This window comes from Osmerus mordax, chromosome 21 (genome assembly GCF_038355195.1).
Source record: "Osmerus mordax isolate fOsmMor3 chromosome 21, fOsmMor3.pri, whole genome shotgun sequence".
Classification (NCBI taxonomy): Eukaryota; Metazoa; Chordata; class Actinopteri; order Osmeriformes; family Osmeridae; genus Osmerus; species Osmerus mordax.
In genome coordinates this window covers 5,369,871-5,395,452 of record NC_090070.1, presented here as the reverse complement: position 1 = coordinate 5,395,452, position 25,582 = coordinate 5,369,871, and the positions used below count along the sequence as shown (strand labels likewise).

The 25,582-nt window shown below is 40.2% G+C and overlaps 2 protein-coding genes across 6 annotated transcripts; one reads left to right on the top strand and one right to left on the bottom strand.

Annotated features, from left to right (window-relative positions):
* Positions 1 to 528: 528 nt before the first annotated feature.
* Positions 529 to 3,190, bottom strand: snrpb2 (small nuclear ribonucleoprotein polypeptide B2). The gene is made up of 7 exons (XM_067259404.1): positions 3,154 to 3,190; positions 2,806 to 2,889; positions 2,339 to 2,511; positions 2,124 to 2,258; positions 1,982 to 2,020; positions 1,019 to 1,107; positions 529 to 837 (listed from the first exon to the last, which is right to left on the bottom strand). The coding sequence occupies exons 2-7, from the start codon at positions 2,867 to 2,869 to the stop codon at positions 678 to 680; spliced, it is 660 nt and encodes a 219-aa protein (XP_067115505.1). The 5' UTR covers positions 2,870 to 2,889; positions 3,154 to 3,190; the 3' UTR covers positions 529 to 677.
* A 361-nt stretch (positions 3,191 to 3,551) lies between these two features.
* kif16ba (kinesin family member 16Ba) lies at positions 3,552 to 24,904 on the top strand. 5 transcript variants are annotated; one of them, XM_067259345.1, is made up of 27 exons: positions 3,552 to 3,773; positions 4,540 to 4,609; positions 4,815 to 4,928; positions 6,355 to 6,471; positions 6,773 to 6,870; positions 7,147 to 7,256; positions 7,692 to 7,834; positions 8,147 to 8,315; positions 8,509 to 8,640; positions 8,735 to 8,910; positions 9,160 to 9,225; positions 9,351 to 9,410; positions 9,573 to 9,692; positions 9,902 to 9,953; positions 10,148 to 10,285; positions 10,392 to 10,474; positions 10,701 to 10,789; positions 13,249 to 13,302; positions 16,439 to 17,806; positions 18,112 to 18,273; positions 18,486 to 18,588; positions 18,769 to 18,816; positions 19,111 to 19,161; positions 22,760 to 22,879; positions 23,043 to 23,132; positions 23,236 to 23,319; positions 23,462 to 24,904. In XM_067259345.1, exons 1-27 carry the CDS (start codon positions 3,727 to 3,729, stop codon positions 23,621 to 23,623), a joined length of 4,026 nt encoding a protein of 1,341 aa, XP_067115446.1. In that variant the 5' UTR covers positions 3,552 to 3,726; the 3' UTR covers positions 23,624 to 24,904. The 5 variants fall into 5 exon arrangements, with proteins under 5 accessions (XP_067115446.1, XP_067115445.1, XP_067115448.1 ...); XM_067259344.1 differs by having other exon boundaries at positions 22,757 to 22,879; XM_067259347.1 differs by lacking the exon at positions 18,769 to 18,816.
* Positions 24,905 to 25,582: the final 678 nt, after the last annotated feature.

The window sequence follows — 25,582 nt, the reverse complement described above, 5'->3', positions numbered from 1 at the left end:
CGTTAAGTTGTCTGTTAAGTCTTGTTAATCACACAAATTACATACAGTTTGTGCAGTCTGAACAAGGATAAGACACATGAAGTCATATATGACATGTCAATTTCTAGCCATGCAATTTAAGTCTAAAGGCACATTTTATGAATGCCTGCAGTGGGAACGAGATGTGAGATTGGAGTTCTGTTTCTCCAACAATAAACTTGCAAATATAATTTTGTAAATATATTTTTGGGCATTTTCAGCTACATTTAATATTGATACACAGAGACAGGAAAGCAGGGAGAGGGAAATACATGCAAGAAATTGCCCAGGTCAGAATCAAACTCAGGCCCCTGCAGTAAGGCCTTGACATTTATGGTACGTTCTCTACTTGTTAAGTCACCGGGGTGCCCCCAGTGAGAATGTAATTTTCTTGTGTAATTAATTTGGAAGAAGTTCCTACTGATCATAGGTTCTAATTGGGACCCACAGCAATAGTTCTTGATGAATCCCAATGCAACACCTTAAACAAAATCTGGGCTTCAGACACAATGACAGTTAAACAAAGTAATTTTATTGCTCTGTCTTACTAAATAAAAGATGACAATCAAAAGAAGACCGTACAATCAAAAATAAAAAAAGTACAAAATTCAATTCCAATACAAGACTACAACTTTACTTCCCCCGTCTAGCATTGGGGACTACTTCTTAGAATAAGTTATCTTCATGGCGCAAGTGGCTGTAATTCTGAAGCCTTGTAATGCATCCTTGGCAACGCCTGCCTGAGCTTCGCTTTCAAATTCAACAAAGGAGATGTCGTGTTTGCCAGGAACAAGTCGTACCTCTTTAAAACCAGGGAACCTATAAATGAAAAGACGACAAAATCAGTCGCTAATACATGGATGCAAGCCAAGTGCTGTAGCCACCACCACATGGAGCCTCCAACATCCAAAATATATACATTTTCTTTGTGAGCTGGTTTGCCAGTCACTTTTTAGGGCATCAGAGCTTAAGTCAACTCATATCAGGAACAAATACTCACTGATTAAACAACATAGACAGCATCATTTCATTTGTTTCTTCAGGCAGGTTGTTGAGGAATAAAATGTAGTTGGGTGGATTGTCTGGAACCTAGAATGAGAAAAGAGAGACAAGTCTGTCACTGTGCCACACAAACCTATCATCACCTATCCCTTTCACAATTTAGTCAATTTACAACATTCTTTTAATAAACAGGGACGGGACAAATTAATAACCAAGGAGCTAGGGCTGCTCGATTACGGAAAAAATCACAATCACGATTATTTTGGTAAATATTGAGATCATGGTTAATGAACGCAATTCTTCACTGACTTTGGAAACATGATGCAAATATTTAACTCAAAAAATAAATTATCTTTTAACTGTGGATCTTGTTGCACTTTAATGGAAAAATGAAAACAAATGGAAAAATGAATACAAAAAAAAATTTAAATGTCATGAATCCAGCGGAAATTAAGAAAGCAGACCTCATCAAATGGGTCTCATGTGATAGGAATCCTGATAGGGAGGGACAGCTGTTTGCCAATCTCAAGGTAGAAAAGAAGCACATTGGAAAGCACACAGCTCTCTTTTTGGGGGGAGTTTTTTGTGTTGTGAATGTGTGTATGTACCCACCAAAATAAACACAGGTACCTTACTATGGTACCTGTGTTTACCTGTTGACTAGCATTTGTAGCAGTGTACTAGCAAAGTAGTCACAACAACCCATACAAACAAGTTGGGGGTACAGCCTGCACATAACATGCCTCAGCCGGGCTGAGTAAGTTTGGGGTCTTGGGGAGGGGCAAAAGCACACTGCTGTAAAGGGGTGCTTTGTATTTATAACACAAGACAAAACGAGACCATCATAGTGAAATGGAAAGCGGCACAATAATCGTTTTGACTTCATTTTACATTGTACTATGAACATCAACAATTTCCACAGCCTTCACAGTATTCATTGGATGCTAAATTAAATGCTTACCTGTGTGGTTACTTGTGTGTTAGGCTGTGTATTAGATCCCTTTGTAGGAGGTAAGGAAGTAAAAATTAGTCTACAGTATTGGACTGTGTGCTTAATTTCCCTCTTAACATTTGAACAGGTTTAAACTCATTGTCATTCTCACCAGTGCTGGCTTCTTTGTTACGTTGGCAACTTGCTCTTGAGCCTTCTTTTTCTTCTCCTTTTTCTTCTCTTTGTCGCTGTAAGTGCCTCTCATTTTGGAGATGACCTCTGAGTCTGTTTTGGCATACTGTATGCGCTGGATATAGGAAAATAAATATGTTTAATATGCTGATGTTCAACATTTCCCTTTAGGGACAAGTGTAAGGTGGAGCTTACCATGGGCTTATTGTAGAAAGGGAAACCCTGAAGTTGCCTGAGAGCATTTGTAGACGCAGCAAGCTCTTTAAAAACAACAAACGCCTGTCCTCGCATCTTTATTGTTTTCATAGCGACAATGTCCACAATTTGCCCAAACTGGGAGAATAGGGCATAGAGTGAGCGCTTCAGTTCTGAAAGTCAACAGAAACAAACAAAATATTATTTTCAAAAGGCCTAGTGCTTTTCCTAAACTTGCCACTTAAATGAATGTTTGCATCCACTAAAATTCCCCTAGAGAGCAGTTATGTGCATGGGGTACTGCAAATAATAACATGATACAGATAACATGCATCAGACTTGATCTGCAATTGTAGTTGTAATAAGTGTAGTAAAATGTTGTCCAATGATTGGCTTGCAGCTATCAAGATAGCCTAGCTAGCCTGTCCTTTACCGGTATTGTAGGAAAAAATCAGACGCAGTCTTACCATCTTTCTTAATTTTATCATTTACATTGTTGATGTAAATGGTGTGGTTGGGTCTTATATCCATGTTTAGATCAAAAACAGCTCCTGTAGATACAAACAATAGTAGTTATCTATCGGAACAGCAGTAACGTTAGTTCATGCATTTAGATCATGAATGAAACATGCTAGTCTAGCTAGCTAGTACTAGCGTGCATCACTGCTTGCGTGTAATTGTGTTGCTACTGCAAGTTAAAGCAAACGCCATACTCTTGGTATGGCTCAGAATGATCAACATCACAAATTAATGTTTAGTAACTCCACTCAGTACTAAATCAAAATACATTTCAGCTAATGAGAAAATACACTCACCTGTTCACTCAACGCGCTTCTGAACACAGGAAGTGAATGTGACTGCGTCCTATTGTGGATAGACATAGCTGGAATGTAGTGCCACCATCTGTTCAGGAGTAAGATTCATTTGACATTATATTTAAAGCGATCAAACGTGGGCAATATATAGCTTGTTTTCGGGTTTCAACCTATTATTTAACGCTACACAGTGCAACATGTGGACAAAAGTATTTAAAACACTGACCTAAGATATATTTTTGAAACAACATGTCCTCTACAAGTTTCCGTATCAGCTTTGCGATTTAGCAGGTGATGACGCATGGTGACGCCACTGGAGTTTGATTACTTTCTGCAATGCTAAAAGCTAGCAAGTGATAGCTTATAAATGTGCAGTGAGTTCACAGGGAGGACGAGAGGGTGCACAGTGATGAACGAACAAGTGGAACTATTTCACCTGTTGTGAAATAGCGAGCTAACCCTGGCAGTAAGATAACGCAGATCGACTGTCAACAACAAGGTTGCAGTCGTATCAATCACCAGAATAACTGGATAAAGCACCGTGGACGAGCCAACAATCGAGAGGGATGTGCAATGGCATCGGTGCGGGTAGCTGTTCGGCTCAGGCCGATGAACAGGCGGTAAGTGAAACAACGAACATTATGTCTAACATGGTTATTGTTCGAGGTGATTCCTGTGTTTCCAAATGTACAATGTAAATAATGCTAATTTGTGTAACTAGCTCGTGACATTGTCGCAGTGGAACATCAACATGTTTTTTTAATATAACTACATTTAAATGGATTCGGTCAATTCATGTCACATGACAGACTTCATGAGCACGCGAATATAACATCTTCGCAAACTTAACTAGGGAATGTAATTCGAATTCAGTAGATGAACCATTCTCTGACCCACCAAAAAGTATGGAGTTTAATAGGGGTATTTTTCCAATGATGACAAAGGATGGGGAAATAAATAGTATCTTGACTTGTGTTATTTATTTAGTTTCCATCATACTGCAAGCTACCGATTTATAACATGTTGAACATTAACTTTATTAGAGTTCATACGTGAGTAGGCTTATAGAAACAAAAGAAAACTTAATATCCAAATCTCAAGAAAGTTAGGGTTACTGAAAAGAGTAACATTTAACACGTGGAACTTGTATAATAAATTAAGACAGTTTGGCATTGGGCAGTTAACTTAAGGCATTTTGAATAGTAATTTGTCAGATTCATTGGTTAACTCACAACGTCCCAGGCCAGAATTGAGGGTTATTTGGGGTTCTCGAGGTTTGAGAGAATCTGATTATGCACTTGCCCAGAAAAAAATGCATGGCTGATAAACTTGATGTGATAAACATGTGCGATGTCAGTATTGTTTTGTTTGATTTCTTTGTCACAGGGAGAAGGATCTGACGGCAAAATGCATTATTGGAATGGAGGGAACAAAGACTACTATTTCAAACCTAAAGGTGATTTATTTCAGGATTACAGGTCAAGCCTGATCCATGAGTAGCTTTAAAAGAAACGCATCGCAGGGAACTGATCAAAATACTCGATGTATAGCATAATCACATTTACTTGATGTGTATACTTTGTTAATAAAAACCTGCTTTTAAACGAATGAATAGACTGTGTTGGTTGATGCTTAATTGTATTATGCAATTATTTCATAAGATGACAGATGGAATTACTGGGGATTCTGTGAGAGAGAGAACCAAGACCTTCACATATGACTTTTCCTATGACTCCTCTGACTGCAAAAGCACCACTTTCGTTTCTCAAGAAAAGGTAAAAAAAAAAAGTTTAATCTTTGTCAGGAAAAACAGTTCTGCCTAGGAAATGTGTGTTGGGTTCAAATCAGATTATTGCTCAAAGCTGCTTTAAATTGTGCCTTTGTTCCAAGATAATCTTAATTCTGGTGCTTTGCCCCTTGTCAACTTCAAGGGTAGAACAATTGCTGTGGTGCTTGAAGGCATGTGCATCTACATTATCATATTTATTTTCTTAGTCACAGCTGGTTGGTTGCCAGCACTCTGTTGATATTCTAGACTCTGACCTAATAGTGTGTCTTGTCATGTTTTCTTGTATCATGTTGATGAAGTAATCAATAGTATGTAACCTTTCTAAAATAGAGTGGAAAATCCTATCCCATTTATTTTTTAAGGAAAATAACTTTCCAATGCATTGTAACATTACAGTAAACATTGTTTTATTATAATGGCTCATTAAATGGTATAAGAAAACCTGTGCTGCTAATTAGAAGTTTGTTTTAGTATCTTTAGTTTAGTCTTTACTCTTCTTTCATTAACCTTTGATAGTGTTATCATAGTAGTTTTTAAATGTTTTTATTCTTCTTTTAAGCAGGCAAGTCATTAAGAACAAATGTGTATTTACAGTGGCAAAAGTCATTTGAGAAATTGTGCCCCTGTGACAACAAGCTTAGACCCCCTTGTGGTTCCCAAATGTAGAGTCTGAATAATTATAAACACGATCTTTTGCCTGTTAATACCCGCAATGCAGTGAAGATAACTATATGACAACAATAATGTCTACCAACTGGCCCCTCTAACAGTACAGCTGGCACCAGCTTGGCTCCCCATTCTAGAACCTCTCCAGGAAATGGGGGAAAAGATAAAACACATAAAACAAGGATTTTAAGAGAACAACAGTAAAAACGAGCAAATTACATACCCTGCATCTCCCCAAAAAACATGGAGACAGAATTTATTTAACAATGTGGTGTGAAAACATTTGCATGTATCTGTGAGAATGTCCTTGATTGAATCTTTCAAGGCAGATATGGTGATAAATGTTTCCAGTTTCAGGGACTTGAGTAATGTTTTCCATTCAGTGGCAGACCAAAATGAGAGACCAAGGCATGTTTTAGATTTGGGGACTTTTAAATGAATTTGGAGAGAAGACCAGCTGTTGTATGTATGTATCAGATGCTTGGTGCAGCAAGTTGCATAAGTAAGGGGATGACACCAAAGAGCTAACCAGTTATCATAAATAAGTTAACCAGTTATTTCAATGAGTGGGCAGGGGAGGGCCAGATAACTAGAGAATACAGTGTGCACCGATATGTTTTGAAGAGGACATTTGTGGCAAACCGGATAGCAGAGAGGGAAAGCATGTCTAACTTTTGAAACATACTGAATGCAGCTCTATTTATTACATTACCAATGTGTCCACATCTGTACTCTACTGTTTGCAGGTTTTTAAAGATCTGGGCTCTGATGTCCTGAAGGCTGCTTTCGAAGGCTACAATGCTTGTGTCTTCGCCTATGGCCAGACGGGCTCTGGAAAGTCTTACACCATGATGGGCAATCCAGTGAGACAACTATGAACTCACTGATACAAAATCATACATCATTAACTTTGCTATTGGGACTCCAATAAGATGTGCTGACGTAAACAAACATTTGTCTGTAAACGGGGCTCTGTCTTTTCTTTGTTTCACTTTTCAGGAATTGGGATGGGGGGTGGTCTGGTGTTGGCAAGGTGTCTTGGGTTTATTCGAAATGATGTTCCTTATCTGTCATTGAATCGGAAGCTACTCCACATTAGTATAATCACCCTATGGAGTACTTATAATTGATGGCACAATTTGGTTCACGTCCAATTATTCTTAGGAAGATGCAGGACTCATCCCAAGAATATGTGAGGGTCTTTTCAGCCGCATTGCTGGGATGACACGATGGGACGAGGCCTCTTTCCGCACGGAAGTCAGGTGAGAGAACAAACGGGGTAAAAGTGGTTTTGGATGATTAGATATCAATACAGCAAAGGAAAGGGAATCTGAGACTTGGAGCAAAGACATCGATGAGCAAGTCTGCAGTCGATCACTTATCTTCCAAAAATAAACAACTGCAGACTTTGTAGCTCAGACATTGGGTTTGAGGCCAACTTGAGACGATTAAACAGACTTGTGGCTCCGGTTATCTTCAGTTTATCAGTGCACCAACCTTAGCCATGACGGCTATCTTTTGGACTGCATCTTTTTCAGTTATTTGGAGATCTACAATGAGCGTGTCAGAGACCTGCTCCGAAGAAAGTCCACACAGACTTACAACCTGAGGGTGAGGGAGCACCCCAAAGATGGACCCTATGTGGAGGGTAAGATTGCACTGGTCACTTACTACACTAGGCTTGTACTTTTAGATGATTCATATCTGCCTTTTCACAAAAAAAAAAGAAAAAGGTCCCGGGCTTTTTGAAAGAATTCTAGCCCAATAGAGAGGACACAACATGACAACAAGGCTGCAATTCATATTATTTCATTTTTCTATAAAGGTATTTTTTTATAAAGGTTTCTATTGTGGTATTTTCAGACAAATGCCAGAAGAGAAGTCACTACTAACAGTTCAAACCCTTTGCCCAATGTGTACTAAAAGATGTGTTTTGTATTATTTTTTTACAAAATTATAAATTAATTATAACACATCATATTCCACTGGAATTCTCATATTGATAGTTAGACACTTGAATATAATTAATCGATATACAGCTGTCTGTTAACATATAACATTTTGACACGCATGGTGACCCCAGACCTGTCAAAGCATCTGGTGCAGAACTATAGTGACGTGGAGGAGCTGATGGAAGCAGGCAACATCAACCGCACCACGGCAAGCACCGACATGAACGACACCAGCAGCCGCTCGCACGCCATCTTCACCATCAACTTCACTCAGGTGGGACGTCACGCTTGTCACTCAGCCCGAGTCTTTAGCTTCACTGTAGAAACAAACTACTACTCTTGGCTACCATGGGAATACATTATTGTTCTTGGTTAATAAGATAATAAACAAATGAAAGATAATTTTATATAATTGAAAGGATATACTGTATTGCTGTAGTAATGTTCAAAACCAGTAATTCCACATTGTCACACTTTCCATGGCTCTGCTTGAGTTATTTTTAAATGGTAAACCAATAAAACAACAGAAGTGTTGGGTCAGCATCTACTTTAATAATCAACCTCACATTTTTGAATGACTTTGTAGGCAAAGTTTGATGCAGAGATGCCTTGTGAGACGGTCAGTAAGATCCACCTGGTGGACCTGGCGGGCAGTGAGAGGGCGGACGCCACGGGAGCCACAGGTGTCAGGCTAAAGGAAGGAGGCAACATCAACAAATCTCTGGTTACCCTGGGCAATGTCATCTCCGCTTTGGGTGGGTCCCTTGAGTGGGTCTCACTATGTCTAGGGTGGCGTCATGAAATCATAAATGGGCGCGTTTTAACGAATTGTCCATCAATCGTAATTGAATTATTTCACTCAAGTGTCCGTATTCATCTTGTAGCAATGAATTGTTCTAGCTATTGCTTGTTGAGCACCCCTACCCAACACACCCTCTCGTACTACAGCTGACCTCACCCAGGATGCAGTAAACACCAACCTGAAGAAGAAGCAGGTGTTCGTGCCTTACAGAGACTCGGTGCTGACCTGGCTGCTGAAGGACAGTCTTGGAGGCAACTCCAAGACCATCATGATCGCAAGTGAGTCAAAAACCTAATCAAATAAAGATTGAAAACATGTTGGAAATTACATGACAAGCAAGCAAAGTTACTTTTCAAATTCTTGTCGCAATAGCCCTTTCACCTGCTGACGTCAACTATGGAGAGACGCTGAGCACACTTCGCTACGCCAACCGTGCCAAGAACATCATCAACAAGCCCACAATCAACGAGGATTCCAACGTTAAGCTCATCAGGGAACTGAGGGCAGAAATCGCCCGACTAAAAGCACTCCTCATCCAGGGGAACCAGGTAGGGATTTAATGTTACTTATTTATCAATCACTAAATGATAATGTTGTCTATTTGCAGCAATGTATCAGCAGATATGATATTGAGCTCTACAAATATTAGTTGCAAAATTAGGCATTTTATGTATGGCGAGTTGTAGAATTGTCTTTGTGATTTTATTGGTTTCTCAGGCATTTTAGACCTTACCTGGTCTCCCTTATGGTATACGTTTGCAGTCCACAAATACATTGAATCTTGTTTGTTTATCCAGATTGCTCTGCTAGATTCGCCCACCGCCTTGAGCATGGAGGAGAAACTGCACCAGAATGAAGCAAGGGTAAGACTCTTGTATTTGAAAGGATCCTTTACTTTAGTGAACACTTAAGTAAATGTTGATTTAGTATAAAGTAAATTTCTGAAACCTTTCCTGAGAATATGATGACATCAGTTTATCTTCTGCAGGTACGAGAGCTGACTAAGGAGTGGACTAACAAATGGAATGAAACTCAGAACATTCTGAAGGTCAGCAGACACAGTAGAATAGGTCAAAACTAACATCTCTGTACCAAACCTTGAATCAATGTAGTTAACCCTGAATGCATTGATGCAACTCAGTGATGGAATTGACTTGAGCGAAAGATAACACCTCTGTTTGATTTTCCTCCTTGCATTATCATCTCACAGGAAGAGACCCTTGCCCTAAGAAAAGAGGGGATCGGTGTGGTCCTAGACTCCGAGTTGCCGCACCTTATCGGAATTGACGATGACCTCCTTAGCACTGGGATTATCCTCTACCATCTAAAGGTCTGATTCTCAAGAGGCAAACTCAGTGACATCAATGTTCTTTTTCTGTGTTATGTGTTCCTAAATGCTCCATCCTAGCTAACCCACTGATTGATTTAACATCTTGGCCCCGTCCCGTGAAATCAATTCTTGTGTTTGGGTCACGTTTTTGTTTATTAACTTAGCTATAATCCACTTGTATTTGACATGCTTACGTGTTGTTTTTTCAGGAGGGCAGAACGTATGTTGGCCGAGATGATGCATCAACAGAGCAGGATATCAGTACGTGGCTACTCTTGATAAGCCTAATGCTGACATGTGGCAGGGAAATCTGTCGGAAATGCTAAAGACTAACATTACACAATACATTGGGGAAAGGGAACATATGGGGATGCCATTGATGCCATTTCAGTGTCTCACTCTCATCTCTTTCTCTGCTTCTCTGTTTTTGCCTGTTTCTCTATTTTTCTTGCCAGTTCTCCATGGTTTGGACCTGGAGAGCGAACACTGCATGTTTGAGAACCAGACCGGCACAGTCACCCTGATACCGCTCAACGGGGCCCAATGTTCAGTAAATGGGGTGCAAGTGACAGAGCCAGCACCGCTCAATCAAGGTACTATGGACCGGGCTACCCCACGCATTTACGCTAGTGACAGTCGGTGAATGGTGGTTGGTCCCTGGCCGTTTACAAGTGATTTTCATCTCTGCTTGTTTGTCAGGTGCTGTCATCCTGCTAGGCAGAACAAACATGTTTCGTTTCAACCACCCTAAAGAGGCAGCTAAATTAAGGGAAAAAAGGAAGGTAAGGCATAGAAGGTACCCTCAAATTCGTCTGTTCCTTTCTCTCTTTTTCTCTTTATTTCTCTTTATTTCTCTCTCTCCAGATGTCGTGTAGCATATTTAGTGAGGTAGATTAGCATCATGGGGAACAAAACATTTAGCATGATCTTGGTACTCTAGGATACTGTTCGCTAATAATAGATCAGGTTTGTCATACTGACTGCATTTTTGTGTCTGGATTTTTGTAGAGTGGGCTACTCTCCTCTTTCAGTTTGTCAATGACAGATCTTTCCCAGTCATGTGAGAACCTTTCCACCGTCATGCTTTACAACCCAGGGTGAGTGTCTTTGTTTTGTTTTTTTTCAACCCAAAAAATAAAAGAAATGTACAAGAGAGAAGAAACAATATGCAATCAAATGCTTGTTGGACTGTCATCAGCTCCCTCTATGTAATGCAACACCTTGGCTGTTTATCAATCCGAAGAACGCTAAGAACGTACTTGCGTTCTTGAAAATAACGTTCTTGCCAAGCGTCTTGTGAGAAGACCGCGAAGACCGGGAACGATTTGAGATGCGTGTGTTCTTGCAATGACTTCTGGGAAATCAGATGCGTCCTCGCAGACCAAGTCACCATCCGATGCATCCTCGATAAAAGAGCCGGATCAAGATCATTTCCGGGTATTTTTGGTGTTCTTTGGATTGGAACCGTACTTGGGCAATTAAAGATTACATCAAACTAGTTCGCAAGAACACAAGAACGGGAAAAAAAGTGGATTGATAAACAGCCCTTACCTTCTCGGGAGTTGCTAGTTCTCTTCCACCCCCATATGCTGACGTTCCTTTCTGGCATTGCTACTCACCTGTTCATAATCACATTCAGGGATTTGGTTTTCGTTTTTAATGCCTTTTAAAACATGGTTTAATGAATACGCAGTGTTACAGTATTTGGACAAAAAGACGTCCCAGATTTGTAGCTCAACCCATTAAATTCTGTAACATTGTATTCTGCTATTACAGAAACCATAATAGTATGAGCTGAAAAGGACTGCTTCTCACCTCTATATTCAAACTGTATGGCCTTCATCTTTGTCTTAATTTTTTTTAAATGAATACAAGCAAAAGTGTGGTTTTTATTGCCGCCTTGTGGAGAACTTGGTACATTTACGTTGTTTTGATAAATACCAGTGATGTAATTTTAGTCTTTCAAAGTTCAGTTCAGATCATCTTCATTATTTCCTGAGGGCAATTTGGTTGCAGCATACAACATGACAAACAAAACAATCCATCCCATACAACCAAGACAAAAACATTTCAAGTAATTTAATTTATTCCTATAAACATTACCTATAATTTAAAAGCTTTATAGCTGAGGGGATACATGAATAGTTAATGTAAACTCATACTAAACTACTAATGTAGATTATACTCACATGTAGAATGGATAAAGAATAGACATCCCACTAAAGCATCAAAAATGTAGTGGTTAATATACAGTGAGGGAAAACATTATTTCATCCCCTGCTTATTTTGTATGTTTTCCCACTGACAAAGAAATGATCAGTCTATAACTTTAATGGTAGGTTTATTTGAACAGTGAGAGACTGAATAACAACAAAAAGATCCAGAAAAACACGTCAAAATTGTTATAAATTGATTTACATTTTAATGAGTGGAATAAGTATTTGACCCCCTCTTGATCAGAAAGATTTCTGGCTCCCAGGTGTCTTTTATACAGGTAACAAACTAAGATTATGAGCACACTCTTAAAGGGAGTGTTCCTAATCTCAGTTTGTTACCTGTATAAAAGACACCTGTCCACAGAAGCAATCAATCAATCAGATTCCAAACTCCCATTCGCAAATGGAAGAAACACTAAATAACTTCAATCTCCCTCGTTCTGGGGCTCCATGCCAGATCTCACCTTGTGGAGTTGCAATGATCATGAGAACGGTGAGGAATCAGTCCAGAACTACACGGGAGGATCTTGTCAATTATCTCAAGGCAGCTGGGACCATGGTCACCAAGAAAACAATTGGTAACACACTACGCCGTGAAGGACTGAAATCCTGCAGCGCCCGCAAGGTCCCCCTGCAACAAGGGTTTTGCAGAGGGGTCAAATACTTATTTCACTCATTAAAATACAAATCAATTTATAACAATTTTGACATGCATTTCATGCAGTCTCTTACTGTTAAAACCTACCATTAAAATTATAGACTGATAATTTCTTTGTCAGTGGGCAAACGTACAAAATCAGCAGGGGAGCCAATTTTTTTTCTTCCCCTCACTGTATACAGCTAAAATAATAGTTGAACATAAATGGTGGAAAACACCATATTGTTATCACTAATAGGATGCTTTGTTGGTTTAATCTGTGGTATAATTTGTCAGTTTTCAAGCAAATATATTTTTTATAAATTATCTTTACCCTTTTCCAACCCCCCCCTCTTTAGCAGTTTCTTCAATGAAAGGGGGCCCATCTTTCTCAGGTAGACTCCATGAGTGTTCAATGTTGATAGCTTTTTTTTAACAATGTACTCATTGGTCTGCCGTGTTGAACACACACAAGTCTCGGTTTTATTATGAGTCTTCATTGTGTTGTCCGCTTGCTATCATCATTATTTTGATGCTTAATAACGTGATTGAGCTTGACGTCCATTGCTTTGTATGAAACCAGTCACATCAGGTTTTTCATGCAACCTTTGTATATTGCTCACAAGCCTCGAAGTCCATTTTAGTTTGTGTGCCTCCTAACTTTTATCTTCATGTAAGTAATTTGTATCTGCTCTTACAAAAGGTTAGAGTTTGAGAGACAGCAACGGGAAGAACTGGAAAAGCTGGAGCATAAAAGGTCTGTGAAGAAATCATTAGATTTTTTTTTGACAATCATCTGTTCACATGTCTCATATGTTAAATGTTTGTCTTTCTCTTGTGTTTGAGATATGGCCTACTTTTTGTGTATATATGTAGCATGGCGGTAGACTAGCAACAGTTCGCAGGCAGTCGAAGGAATAGCGGGAAACAAACCTGAAATAGCAGCTCACTGTGTTCGTTGCATGGTCTTGTGCGTGGGTTCTGATCTCCCTTGTTACATACTTATAACATTAAAAAAATTGCACATAAGCTCAAAAAAGGCATTAGAATTTAATGTTCTCCTATCCAGGGGTGTCCCTCCCTATCTTTTCAAATAAAGTTGAGAAAATTAATTGTTTAAAATGTTGGTGGCACCTAGAGCAGGAACACCAAATCAGACATGAAAATCCCTCACCTTTCGGCGAAATTCGCCGTTTTGAAACCAAAATAGGTGACCTACGTGAATCGTGTAGATTCAATGAGAATTTTTATTTTTTATTTTTTTTTTTGGGGGGGGGGGGGGGATATTCATTCAGTGAACTGCGAACAGGTGCACGTGTCAGAAGGGAGCGCGAGTGCATGGAAATATTATCGCTAAGGGCCTTGCATCACCAGTGCAGACCACCATCAGAAGCTGAAAGCACTGGTCGCGGCGATTTACCTGACTGAATTTGGTGAATAATGGTTTCAATCATTTTTATATTTTCTGGTATATCTTAGTTAAGTTACCCAGGAGACATAGACATAGACTTAGCTAATGTTAGCTACAGCTTGATGAATTGACTCATTGAACATAACAGGAGAGAACGCAACGTTAGCCAGCTAGCTAAAGCTCCGGTGGAAAATTCCAAATGAACGTATGCAGCCCTTAGTGCCGCTTACACACAACAATGACACTGACAGATCAAAATCTAATTTGAGACAATATAAAGATGGAAAACCAGGCTAAGAAACGTAAACGTAATTACTTTCACTAGACAACGTTTTACCAATTGGACAAACGGCTATGTATGTTTGTTTCAAGCTCCAAAAACTATTTTGTGCTCAAATCTGACCCCGAAAAATTCGCTCGCGCGCTCGCATTAAGCATGGAAGTCCATAGCTAGCATCACATCAGGCAGAATTTGCATGCATTAGCAGGGCGCTCGCTGTGGGCCGGTCTGGATCTAAGTCCAGGGCCTATTTTTACTCCCAGTCCTTCCCTGCCGTTCTATCAATAAGCAGACCTGCCAACTTGTACGCAATTTGTGTAGCGGATACGCATTTTGACTTCAAAGTACGCTGGTACTTGTATTGGCTGTCAATCATGATGGACGAGTAGACAAGTCAAGTTACAGCATGTCCACCATCTCTTGTGGGGGTTATGCATTAACCCATTTGTGGTACCCTTACCACATTGTGCATCATATACTGTAAATATTAGACCCAGTGACAGGCTGGCATGAAATGGCTTGCATAATACTTAGTAAGGAGGCCATAATAATTTTTGACTCATGGCTTAAGTTACGTTTCTTCATCTCTCCCCAGGTTGGCAAAATAAGTATCTCAAAATGAATCAGATTGATGCTTTAAAATATGGAATATTAAAAAATTTCTTATGGGGGAGCATGCACCCGGACCCCCTTAGAGGGGTAATATCCTTCTCACCTTTTTCACCCATGACCCGTTTTCATGCCTGCAAATAGTCAAACGAAAAACAACAAAGATCAAAATGGGCATATCAGCTACCACTCATCTTCAGTGTGTGTGACAGGTTTTGAGGCACGCCCCCTTGATTTGCTGCTAGTTTGAGCTCAATTAATTCAGACCACTGACCTTTGACCAATGACTGCCGGGGGTGCTACTGTACAAGAGTGGGGACTTGTGAGTGACAGGTGTCTGGCTGCCTTCTTTTCTATTATTGGGTGTGCTCGCTCAAATGGTCACATTTGGCATTGTTACTGACAATCATCGCTTCCAGTAAGCTTTTTTTGAATGAGACATTTCCCCCAAAATAAATGTCAAGCTTATTTAAGTTGTTGCGGGCATATTTTCAGTCAGCAGATGGTAATGTTTGAATCGCGATTCCATCTGAGATACTGCCGGTGACAACATTGTTAGAATAAGCTTGTTTCAGAAGGGGTTCTTTATTAATGAATGAATTCAATATGAGCAGGCTAAATGCTTGAAAAAATCACTAGAAGGTAAAACTTAAGGGATGTTTAAGTCATAGAAGTTAGGACCGTTTTTACACCGGATTGCCCATTTTCTTCTGTTCACTTTTCAACTATGAGGCTTCTATATAGCCGATCAGCATTCCCTCTTGCAGGTTAAATGAGAAGACAACCGTTTCATTCTATACGTCACTCTTAGTATTTTGAGTTGTAATTGAGCAGCAACAAATGTATGCTTTTAAAGCTATGCAATCTTCATAAATAATAAGTATGCATTTTTATATAAAATATACTGAAATATCAGTTGTAAAAATGTCAGTAAAAAACACACCCCTCTGCAACCGACGCAAGCACACCCCACAATTTCCCCAGAAATTGTACCCTCTCTAGTTGTTGTTATAACTTGGTATCTCAGATGTAATAATGCATTTTCTGCACTGCTGTTCACTTTTCAACTATGAGGCTTCTATATAGCCGATCAGCATTCCCTATTGCAGGTTAAATGAGAAGACAACCGTTTCATTCTATACGTCACTCTTAGTATTTTGAGTTGTAATTGAGCAGCAACAAATGTATGCTTTTAAAGCTATGCAATCTTCGTAAATAATAAGTATGCATTTTTATATAAAATATACTGAAATATCAGTTGTAAAAATGTCAGTAAAAAACACACCCCTCTGCAACCGACGCAAGCACACCCCACAATTTCCCCAGAAATTGTACCCTCTCTAGTTGTTGTTATAACTTGGTATCTCAGATGTAATAATGCATTTTCTGCACTGCGAACTATTGATGAATGTTATAATAACCTACACTTTTTTTAGCCCACCCACCAATATCAACACCAGCCGTCACTGTTCCTATCTTTTCTTAAACTGGACTGAAGGCGATTTGCTATAGAAATATATAGTTAAGTGACATAACACCAGTTTGAGGAAAAATGGCTGGTGAGTTTTCACACTGTGTCTGGTCGGGCTACAGGAGGCTGATCAAGGAGATGGAGGAGAAGCAGAAGTGTGAGAAGGCCGAGCTGGAGCGCCTGCAGCAGGAGGTGGAGTCCCAGCGGAAGGAGTCGGAGCAGGTCCAGCTCCGCATCCGGCGCCAAGAAGAGAGCCTCCGCTGCCGCAGCCAGGACATCGAGAGCCGCCTCCGCGACCTCCTGGCCGAGAAGGAGCGCTTCGAGGAGGAGCGAGGCCGCGACACTCAAGAGCTGGACCTGCAGAGACGTCAGCAGCGAAAGCAGCAGGAGGAGTGGAACGAGCGGGAGGCGCAGGACGTGGAGGTGCGGCGCCAGCAGGAGGCGGTCGAGCGCGCAGAGCAGACGGAAATCTACCGCGAGCTGGAGCGGCTGAAACGCGAGCGCGAGGAGCAGGAGGTGAGGTTGGAAGCGGAGCGCCGGCGCTTGGAGGAGCAGGAGCGCGAGCAGCTGAGTCTAGTCGGGCGCTTGGAGGAGCAGCTTCGCGAACGCCACGAGACTGCCGCCGCACTCCTGACCCGCGAGGATCGCAGGCGCCTGGAGAACGAGACCTGCGCCCTTGCCGAGATCCGTGAGGTCCTGCTCCGTGCCAAGGAGGCCTGTGAGCGCCCTGATGGTGAAGAATCCTGGAATGAGGTACGCGCCGCCCAGGCAAGCTATACAGACTTTAAGGCCGCCCAGGTAGAGGAGCTAAGCCAGCTGAAGGAGGGGCTTCGAATGCAGAAGGAGCGTCTGGAGAAGGAGGTTGCAGCCGAACGTGCTACCCTAGCCCTGCTGGTCCAGGCCCACAAGGACCGTCAGCGGCAGCTACGGGAAACCCAAGAGAAGGGAGCACAGGACGCCACCGTGCTTTTCCAGGAGGAGCAGCGAATCAAGCAGGCCGAGCAGCGCCTTCAGTTCAAGGAGCGCCAGTTAGCCACTCTGGCAGACAGCCACCTGCCAGCAGTTGCGGAGGAGAGGCAAAGAGCTGCCGAGCTATTCGAACGAGGCAACACTGGCGGGGACAGCGGCCGCAACAGCCCCCCGGCCCTGGACAACACACTGTACCAGGTGGAGAAGGAGCTCGAGGAGAAGAAGGAGCAGCTGACGTTGCACTGTGCTAGCGCCGAGCAGCTCCAGCAACTCCACGACACGTACGAGTTCACGTCCAACGTGGCGCGGCAGGAGGAGAAGGTGCGAAGGAAGGAGAAGGAGATCTTAGAGTCGCGGGGAAAGCAGCAGCGAGAGGCCTTGGAGCAGGCTGTGGCACGCCTCCAGAGAAGGCACTGTGCCCTGAGGCGTAGCATCTCACTGGAGCCTGAGAACGAGGAGCTGAAACATAAAGGGTCAATCCTGAACACGGCACGGGCCGCTCCAGAGCTAGACCAGGAAAGGTCTGTAACCTATTATTGACTGTAGTCTGACTTTAACTCGTCACTTGAATTTCACCATAAGATAAACAAATAGAAGGAATAGAGGGGATTTTAGTAAGTTGATGCATGATTTTATTTTTGGGGGGACAATTTAGTTGCTTACTGCTTTGTAGTCACATCCTGGCCACCAATTACTTTATTTTTAAGTTATTATTTCTTAACTTAATGATTTAGTAATGGGTAATTAAGTAATAAATACCTACTTACTAGATACAGAGTCTTTCTGTTGGATATATGAACCCAGTGTGATCCACCGTTGTCCTCAGAGTGGAGCGTGAGATCCTGAAGCTGAAGCAGAGGATCAGTGAGAGTGAAGGGAGTGGGAGGAGCCACTCGGTGAGCGGCGATGACAAGAGCAGTCACACCAACTCTCCAGTCAGCCCCATCATCGCAAGCCTCCCGGGTGTACTGCCCATTGCAGACGAAAGGTGAGCACGGTCCTCTATGTTCGTAAAGGAGCACTTGCACTTTGTGTAACTGTGATGTTGAGTTCTGGAACTATTATGAATGGTCATGGGTTTCATCACTGTCATTACTTGCAACAAATGACATTTGACACAATTGGTACCTGCAAGGTTTTGTGAACTTGTCATCTTTTAAATTGTTGCTAACCCTTATTACGTGCCTTGTTCTATGACAGGATCAATGCATACATTGAGGAGGAGGTTCAAAGAAGATTACAGAAGATTAATCTCCTGAATGGGGACACCGTTGATCTTTCATTTTCATCTGAGTCACTGAAGGTTAGTATCAATGACGTGGGGTAGACACATGAAATTTCCATGCAGTGTTTGGATGAAGGTGTAAGTCTCCAATATTTTCAAGAACCTCAGTTAAAACTAGATACAATATTATCGTAGATGCTAACATGGGTCCCACTCCCTCTGTAACTGCATAACAAATTTCAAAATGCAATTCTACAGGAGGAGGAAGAAGTTAATGAATCTAGGTCTGTAAGACTAACCGATGAGGTAAGCTGCACTATGGGATGTGTAAAGAACGTTGACCAATTGAAGTTCCCGTGGGTCACATTTTATATGTATTTAATTATTTACAAGCTTTGATTTCCTTTCCCCAAACTGGCTCACAATTAAAATGTTTATTCTGTTAGAAAATTGCATTAATTTGTAATTGTTTTGTATTTATCACAGGAACCAGTATTTTTTGACTTGCAACCTTTCCTACATGTTGAAATCCAACTTAAATGTAGATAGTGTTTTGATTGTTGTGGGTCAATGAAATCTAAGATTGTCTTTTTTTGTCAGGATGATGACAAGCAACAAAATCATGTAAATCCAAGGAAACTGAAATATGAGGTAAGAGTTCTGTAACAGTTTGGCTGTGGATAACCGTAATCATAATTTTGTCACCAGTCCTTGAACTTAAATTGTCTATCGTGCATAATTAATTTGTATGTTACATCTTTTAAGTTATTGCATACTCTTGTTTTTTTTTGTTTTTCTTGAGAACTTTAATTGTATACTTTGTATACTATATCAGCAATTTTGGGATTATTTGTATTTGTTTTACTGCCGTAGCAGCTCTGTCATCTAATTTTACATTTAATTCAGAGGAATCCCTTCATTCTTATAATTTTTCAAAAGTGCCGTATTTTTGCTGCTGCTTGAATTGCAGTGTGTTCATTGAAGGAGATTAATTCTTAGGACCTAATTGGGGTGGAAATTTAAACCAAATGTATTACAATTCAAAGAGCCCTGACCTCTTTTCTGAAATTATAGTTATGGATACCCCCCTTGTCCACACAGATAAACTCCATGCCCTTGCTGTGGCGGAGTTTCCTGCATGTTCCTTGGCATGAGAATAGTACCTACTTGAATGGCAGTAAAACATATTCAGAAGAAAAAGAAGGGGAAGATCACTCAGATTTAGATAAAGCAGACAATCCAGAAAAGACAACCAAAGACTCAATCAAAAACGAGAGTCTACCTTGTAGACAAGGTAACACAGCCAAGTGGTGGCATGTAGGGGTGATGGTACATCGAGAAAAACTGGATCAAACAAAGACCAAGCACTATGAGTGTGACATTGGGACCAAATATATAGACATATCAACAGCTGTCACAACCAATAATGACATGTATTACGATGTCCCTGGAAAGAGAGACACCAACCTAGGTTGTTACATTCTTGACAAGAACCAACATCTTACGTGTAGCCAATCCAAAGAAACTGAAGAAGAAAACAAGCTTCTGGACAGATCTGTTTTGCACACTGAAAGTCATGCAAGGGATCCTGTACCTGATAAAGCTACTAAAGTCCCAATAAGACAATGCTCACAGACTCAAATCTCTCTGAATGGCTACTTTGGTGTCAATCTGACCTTAGTGTCAACACGCCATCAAAAACAGCCAAATGAGAGGACCTTTGATCTGATCACTAGAATGCTGGGAGCAAAACAGGGTTACATTCTCGGATATTTTGCTGGAAAGCTAACTGCTGTTTACAAGGATGCTGGAAAATGTTTGCAAAGCACACAGAAAATTATCCGTCAGGTTAGACAAAGGGATGCAAACAGATTAATCAGCTCATACCTGACAATGATAGGTAGGGAGCCTCAGCAACTGCAGCTTGAGTTGGAACCAAAATTTAGCAATGGAGCTAAGGAAGTTTCTTTTGCTAATTTGGCAGATTGTGATATTTTAAATTCCTCAGACAACATCGGTGTGCTTTCTGGTCAAAGCACCAATAGATGGCCAGAAGGTTCTGTGTTGTCAGGGAAAATTGGAAATCCAGAAGTCTTGTTCCAGAAGCTTGTGCAATTCCCAGAGTGTCTTTTGGAGCTACAGTCCCTTCCACTCTTGGAGATGCTACAGCATTTGAACAGATTATTGCCCCAGGTCGCTGCCACCTCTGACCAGCTTTTGGGGATCTACTGGCTGAGGATTGCTAACTTCAAGAGGCCTACATCACAACCAGGTTGTTTGCTTTTATTTGAAACAGAGTTGTATGCAATTTCCAGTAGAATGGGTTTTAATGAAGATGACCAGGCCTTGGAGGTTTTTCACAAATCCTCTCTCTTGGATATCCAGGAAATTCAAGTGAGTTTTGCTGGACAGCTAGTCCGATTCATTGGCTCCTCTGAAGAAACTCTCTTGGTAGCATTCACTCACAACAAAGACCTTACCCAGACGTTATGCAGAACATTCCACAACATATTTAAAGTATCAAAGGGTGTTGAAGGTACCAGTGCCCACCCTTTGCTCCAAGAAGACCTCATGTCTCTCTCACTGGACTGGAGGTCCCATGTCCCAGACCTCCTTCTAAGCAACCAACTTCGCATCACATCCCGATTCAAGAAAGACCATGCTGACCTGCTCTATATCCTACATGGCAACATGGAAGGGAGTGGCAAACCCTCTCTAGCGGACATTTCCCTTCTTCTTTACACTTGTGTCAAGATTGAAGACTCCTCTAACCAAAGTCGAGATGTCCTATCTCAGTTCATTCTCACTGACACTCATGTTGGCCTGCTGCAGGAAGAGGGTGTGTTCCACGCCGTGCCACAAGGCTCCGACCTGGTTCCCATCCAGTCCCAATATCGGGGAATTGAACTTCGCAGACGTTCAGACATCCGGTGTCTTCTTGTCAGGCAAAATGATAATTGCATGGTTGTAGACATTCTGTATTCCAAGGCTTGTAAACTACAGGCTGAGACCAAAAGCAAAGATGAAGTTTCTGATCCCCTGTATGGGGGCCGCATAGCAGATTCCTGGAAGTTAAAATTTGGTTGCATCTCAGAAGCTATGATTCTAATCAATAATCTGTCTACCTAAGCACATGAGTGAGTTAAGAACAAAAAATGCCTCAATGATCATTTCAAGCCAGTCACGCCAAGGGTGTTAAAAAATCTTATCTTATACTTGTTCTCAGTATTAGGTCACTATATTTACATTTACATTTATTCATTTAGCAGACGCTTTTATCCAAAGCGACTTCCAAGACAGAGCTGTACAAAGTGCATAGGTCACTGATAACAACAAGATAGCCCCAAAAACATTGCGGGTAGCCAAAACATGAAGCACATATTGTGAACAACCAAAATAAGTGCCAAAGTGAAGAACCACAAGAGAATGTAGTTAAACAAGTTACAATTAAACAACATGAATCGCTATAAGTGCAAGTGTACCTGTAGAAAAGCAAGCAACAGTAAAAATATTTCAACAATTTACCAATTTGCAGTTACCACTAACCAACAAGAGCAGCAAGGCTCTAAGCATATTATGGTTTTGAAACCCAAAGTTCTTCTTTCAGTGTGTATAGGTGTGCTGCTCAAGGATATAGTGAATTATCTGAACTGTTAACACAATACAAACTGAAGATATAAAGGTTACCTTCTGTCTGCAATTCCTAAAGAGCACCTTTGAACAAATGACAAAGTTTTAAAGAATTTGACTTTGAAAGTCTACTGTTGCTTTTTAAAATGTTTTATATGTAAAGATGTTGTTGCTCTTGCAAACCAATTATGCAGTTCATTTAACTAAAAGGATCAAAGTTCAGAATTTGATAATATTTGATAATATTTACAAAGGTATCTTACAAAAGTGTATTAATTTCACATTGGTTAATGGAAATTGAGAGGAAATTACTGTTTTATTTAATATGCAGTATATAATATCAGGAAAAATATGAAAAGTCAAATATTAGGGTGTGCAATATCAATGAAAGAGGGAATATGTTTGTGCAATATATTTAATGAGACCTATGATTGCTGCTCCAAAGATTTGTTGACAAAAGAATAAACAAATAAAGATTGTACTAGCATGATTAACTTTGTCTTTGTTCATGAAGCTACTTTTGAGTCAAGGTATAAAAAATGTATTCCGTGAATTAGAGGATATCTTTCCCTCCACATCTATTTCCTCTTCATCCCTCTCTCCACGTTTTCTTTAGCAGCGAGTCACATCTTTTTCTCTTGGAACCAACTCTGACTGCCTGGACCCTGTTAAAATTTGCATTCCTCGCTACGTTCTCCGAGGCCAGGGGAAAGATGAGCACTTTGAATTTGAAGTGAAGGTTTGTCCTATTTAGCATGATTTAAATTCCTGATCCCTTATTTTTAGGGGGCTACCAGCATTTTTGATGTAGACATGTTACATTTGATCATACTTAATGTCTTAATGTAACAATGTAATTATACAGCTTTTTTGCACTGACTTGTTTTCCTTTAAACCTATAGCTCACAGTAATGGACGAAACATGGACCGTGTTTAGACGATACAGCCGATTTCGAGAAATGCACAAAAGTCTAAAATTGAAATATCCAGAGGTAAGATGCCCAACTATAAATTGTTCCAGCACACATGCCCCTTGCAAATGTGTATTACAAACCAGTTTTGCTCATGTGTTTAAATCTTTGTCTCCAATTCTAGCTCACAGCTCTAGAATTTCCTCCCAAAAAAATCTTTGGAAACCGAGATGAGAGAATGATTGCTGAACGACGGGGTCACTTAGAGGTAGGTGCAGTCAATTTGTCTGAATATATCCACGGAAATATGTAATTTAAGAATATACCAATATGGGTTAACTTATTGAGTAAAACCAAATAAACTTCCTTTACATAGTTATGTTTATTTAATTAATTGACTGATTTCACAGAGGTATTTGAGGAACTTCTTCAGGGTGATGTCATCGTCTTCTGGTTCACCTCTCCGAACAGACTCTGAGGGCAGGCTGCCTTTATCCAAGCACGCCATTTGTGAGTTCTCATCGTTTTTCAAAAAGGGTGTTTTTGACTACAGTAGCCATGGCACTGGCTGACCCCTTTTGGACAACTAACTTTCAAGAAGCTGTAATCTTAAAACCAAAATGCACTAGTAGTGCCTTCACAAGTAACTCCTTTCACCCGTTTTTTTCACCACCATGCTTCTCTTTTCTGCTGAGTTACAGTATACACACAGCAGTTTTCTCTTCTGTCCAAAAATATACATTTCCATAGAAATTGAATAGTCAAGCCATTTAGTTGTAGCATGTTTATCATAACATTTTACTTCTTGATGTTGTTTTCTAAAGATTTGTTGTCGCTCACTCAACGGCAGTTATGGTCAGTAGGCAACCTTTTCTTGATACGCAATAGATATACATACTTATGTGATTGATGTAGGGTGACAAAACTGCTGAAGCTTTTGGCCTCACAAGCTTACTGAAAAGAATGTTCTGCCAGTTTTACATTGATACTAATTTCAACCATTGCTGCTAGCATATTACTCAATGAATCTTGCAAGTATGCCAGTGACTCAATGCAGTAAAACATTTATCTACAGTCATCTTTTATACCACAGTTATAGCTTGAGTAGTTCCTGTTCCTGTGCAATAAAAAATAATCTAAACTGCTTGGCATTAGGTACAGACATTTGATTGTTCAGTGGGGTAAAAAACAAACAACAGAATTACCTGGTTAGAAAATCATTGATTATAGATTACTCCTGGAAGCTGTTGTTTTTGCGTAGTGAAGAAGGTAATAGCTTTTCTTATGTCTTCCAATCTCTGATTGTATATGGCTTCTAGCAAATATAGTCAGGGTTCCTTTGATTTTGGGTGTTTGAAATAACATAAAGCTGAACCAAGAAAACCAAGTTGTATAATGTCTTTCTCTTGAAGTCCACTCATATTAAGACATTTGTATAAATGATTGCTAAAAGACATTTGGGCATTGCCTCAATTGCCAAAATAACTCAAATCACTATTTGTAAGCCATACTTTATACATAAAATGTATAATTGAATGTCAGTGTGCATATATTCTTCTTAAAAGCCGTGTACACATGCGATGTAATTTTTTTTACACTGAATATCATAAAAGGGATTGTTCTATATATTATTTTTTTGTCATACATAGTTGAATTGTTTTGTGATAAGGTTCACTCCATTACTGTATATTTTGAACAGACTTCAGATTGTGGGTTTGACATCATGGATATGAATTGAATAATGGCCTTTTCCAATTTGACAGGTAAAGAACTATTATGAAAGCATAGATTTTTCCAACTTGTGAATTTGTATTTATGTCCTGGGAAACAAGTGACTAAAAACGTACACAACACCTCTGTCTACCAGTTTTTATTATTACATTTTATGACAGTTGTATCATACATTTATTGGATTAATACAATATATGTGATTGAACTAATGCAACGCAGGAGGATGGTCTTGTCATGGACATGCTACCATGTACCATAAAGGCAGTACATGCTACATGCGACTGTATAAAATGCAGTTTTATTTTCAATTTGTCTTACAAAAGTGGGGAATGATAATGCACAACACTGAATATGCAAGAGTGCCTAAAACTCAACTACCTCACTGAAACTACAACAAATGTTGGTCAAGGTCACAGACTGAAAATACATAAGAATTCACAAACGTTATGACTACATCTCTATGGCTGCATGTTTCCAAGAACCACTTTTCGAAAGAATACATTTAACAGAATCTCCAGAAATACCTTCTGTTAGCACTTAAAGATGGCTGTTCAAATTGTGGTTTCTGGAGTCAATAATATGGGGATTCCAAATTATTTGGTGTGGTATCTCCTTGCAGTTTTGGTGCACTTTCAAGTGGTGTGGAATTTTCAATGCTGGGTTCTCCTTTCATTTGGCACACTTCATACAGAATTTCTTCATAGGTGTGGTCAGCCATGTTAATAATGTTGCCATTTAGTTAATTAGTTGTCCATTTTGAAAAATATATCTTAGTTCAAATGGTCAACGTAAATGTCAAT

Bases quoted from the DNA above. Each gene is read 5' to 3' on its own strand.
- snrpb2 (XM_067259404.1), bottom strand. From the start codon at position 2,869: ATGGATATAAGACCCAACCACACCATTTACATCAACAATGTAAATGAT. The intron at 2,512-2,805 runs GTAAGACTGCGT...GTTGACTTTCAG, and splicing joins TGATAAAATTAAGAAAGATG to AACTGAAGCGCTCACTCTAT. The intron at 838-1,018 runs GTGAGTATTTGT...TTTCATTTATAG, and splicing joins CTGTCTATGTTGTTTAATCA to GTTCCCTGGTTTTAAAGAGG.
- kif16ba (XM_067259348.1), top strand. From the start codon at position 3,727: ATGGCATCGGTGCGGGTAGCTGTTCGGCTCAGGCCGATGAACAGGCG. The intron at 8,316-8,508 runs GTGGGTCCCTTG...CTCGTACTACAG, and splicing joins CAATGTCATCTCCGCTTTGG to CTGACCTCACCCAGGATGCA. The intron at 10,475-10,700 runs GTAAGGCATAGA...GGATTTTTGTAG, and splicing joins AATTAAGGGAAAAAAGGAAG to AGTGGGCTACTCTCCTCTTT.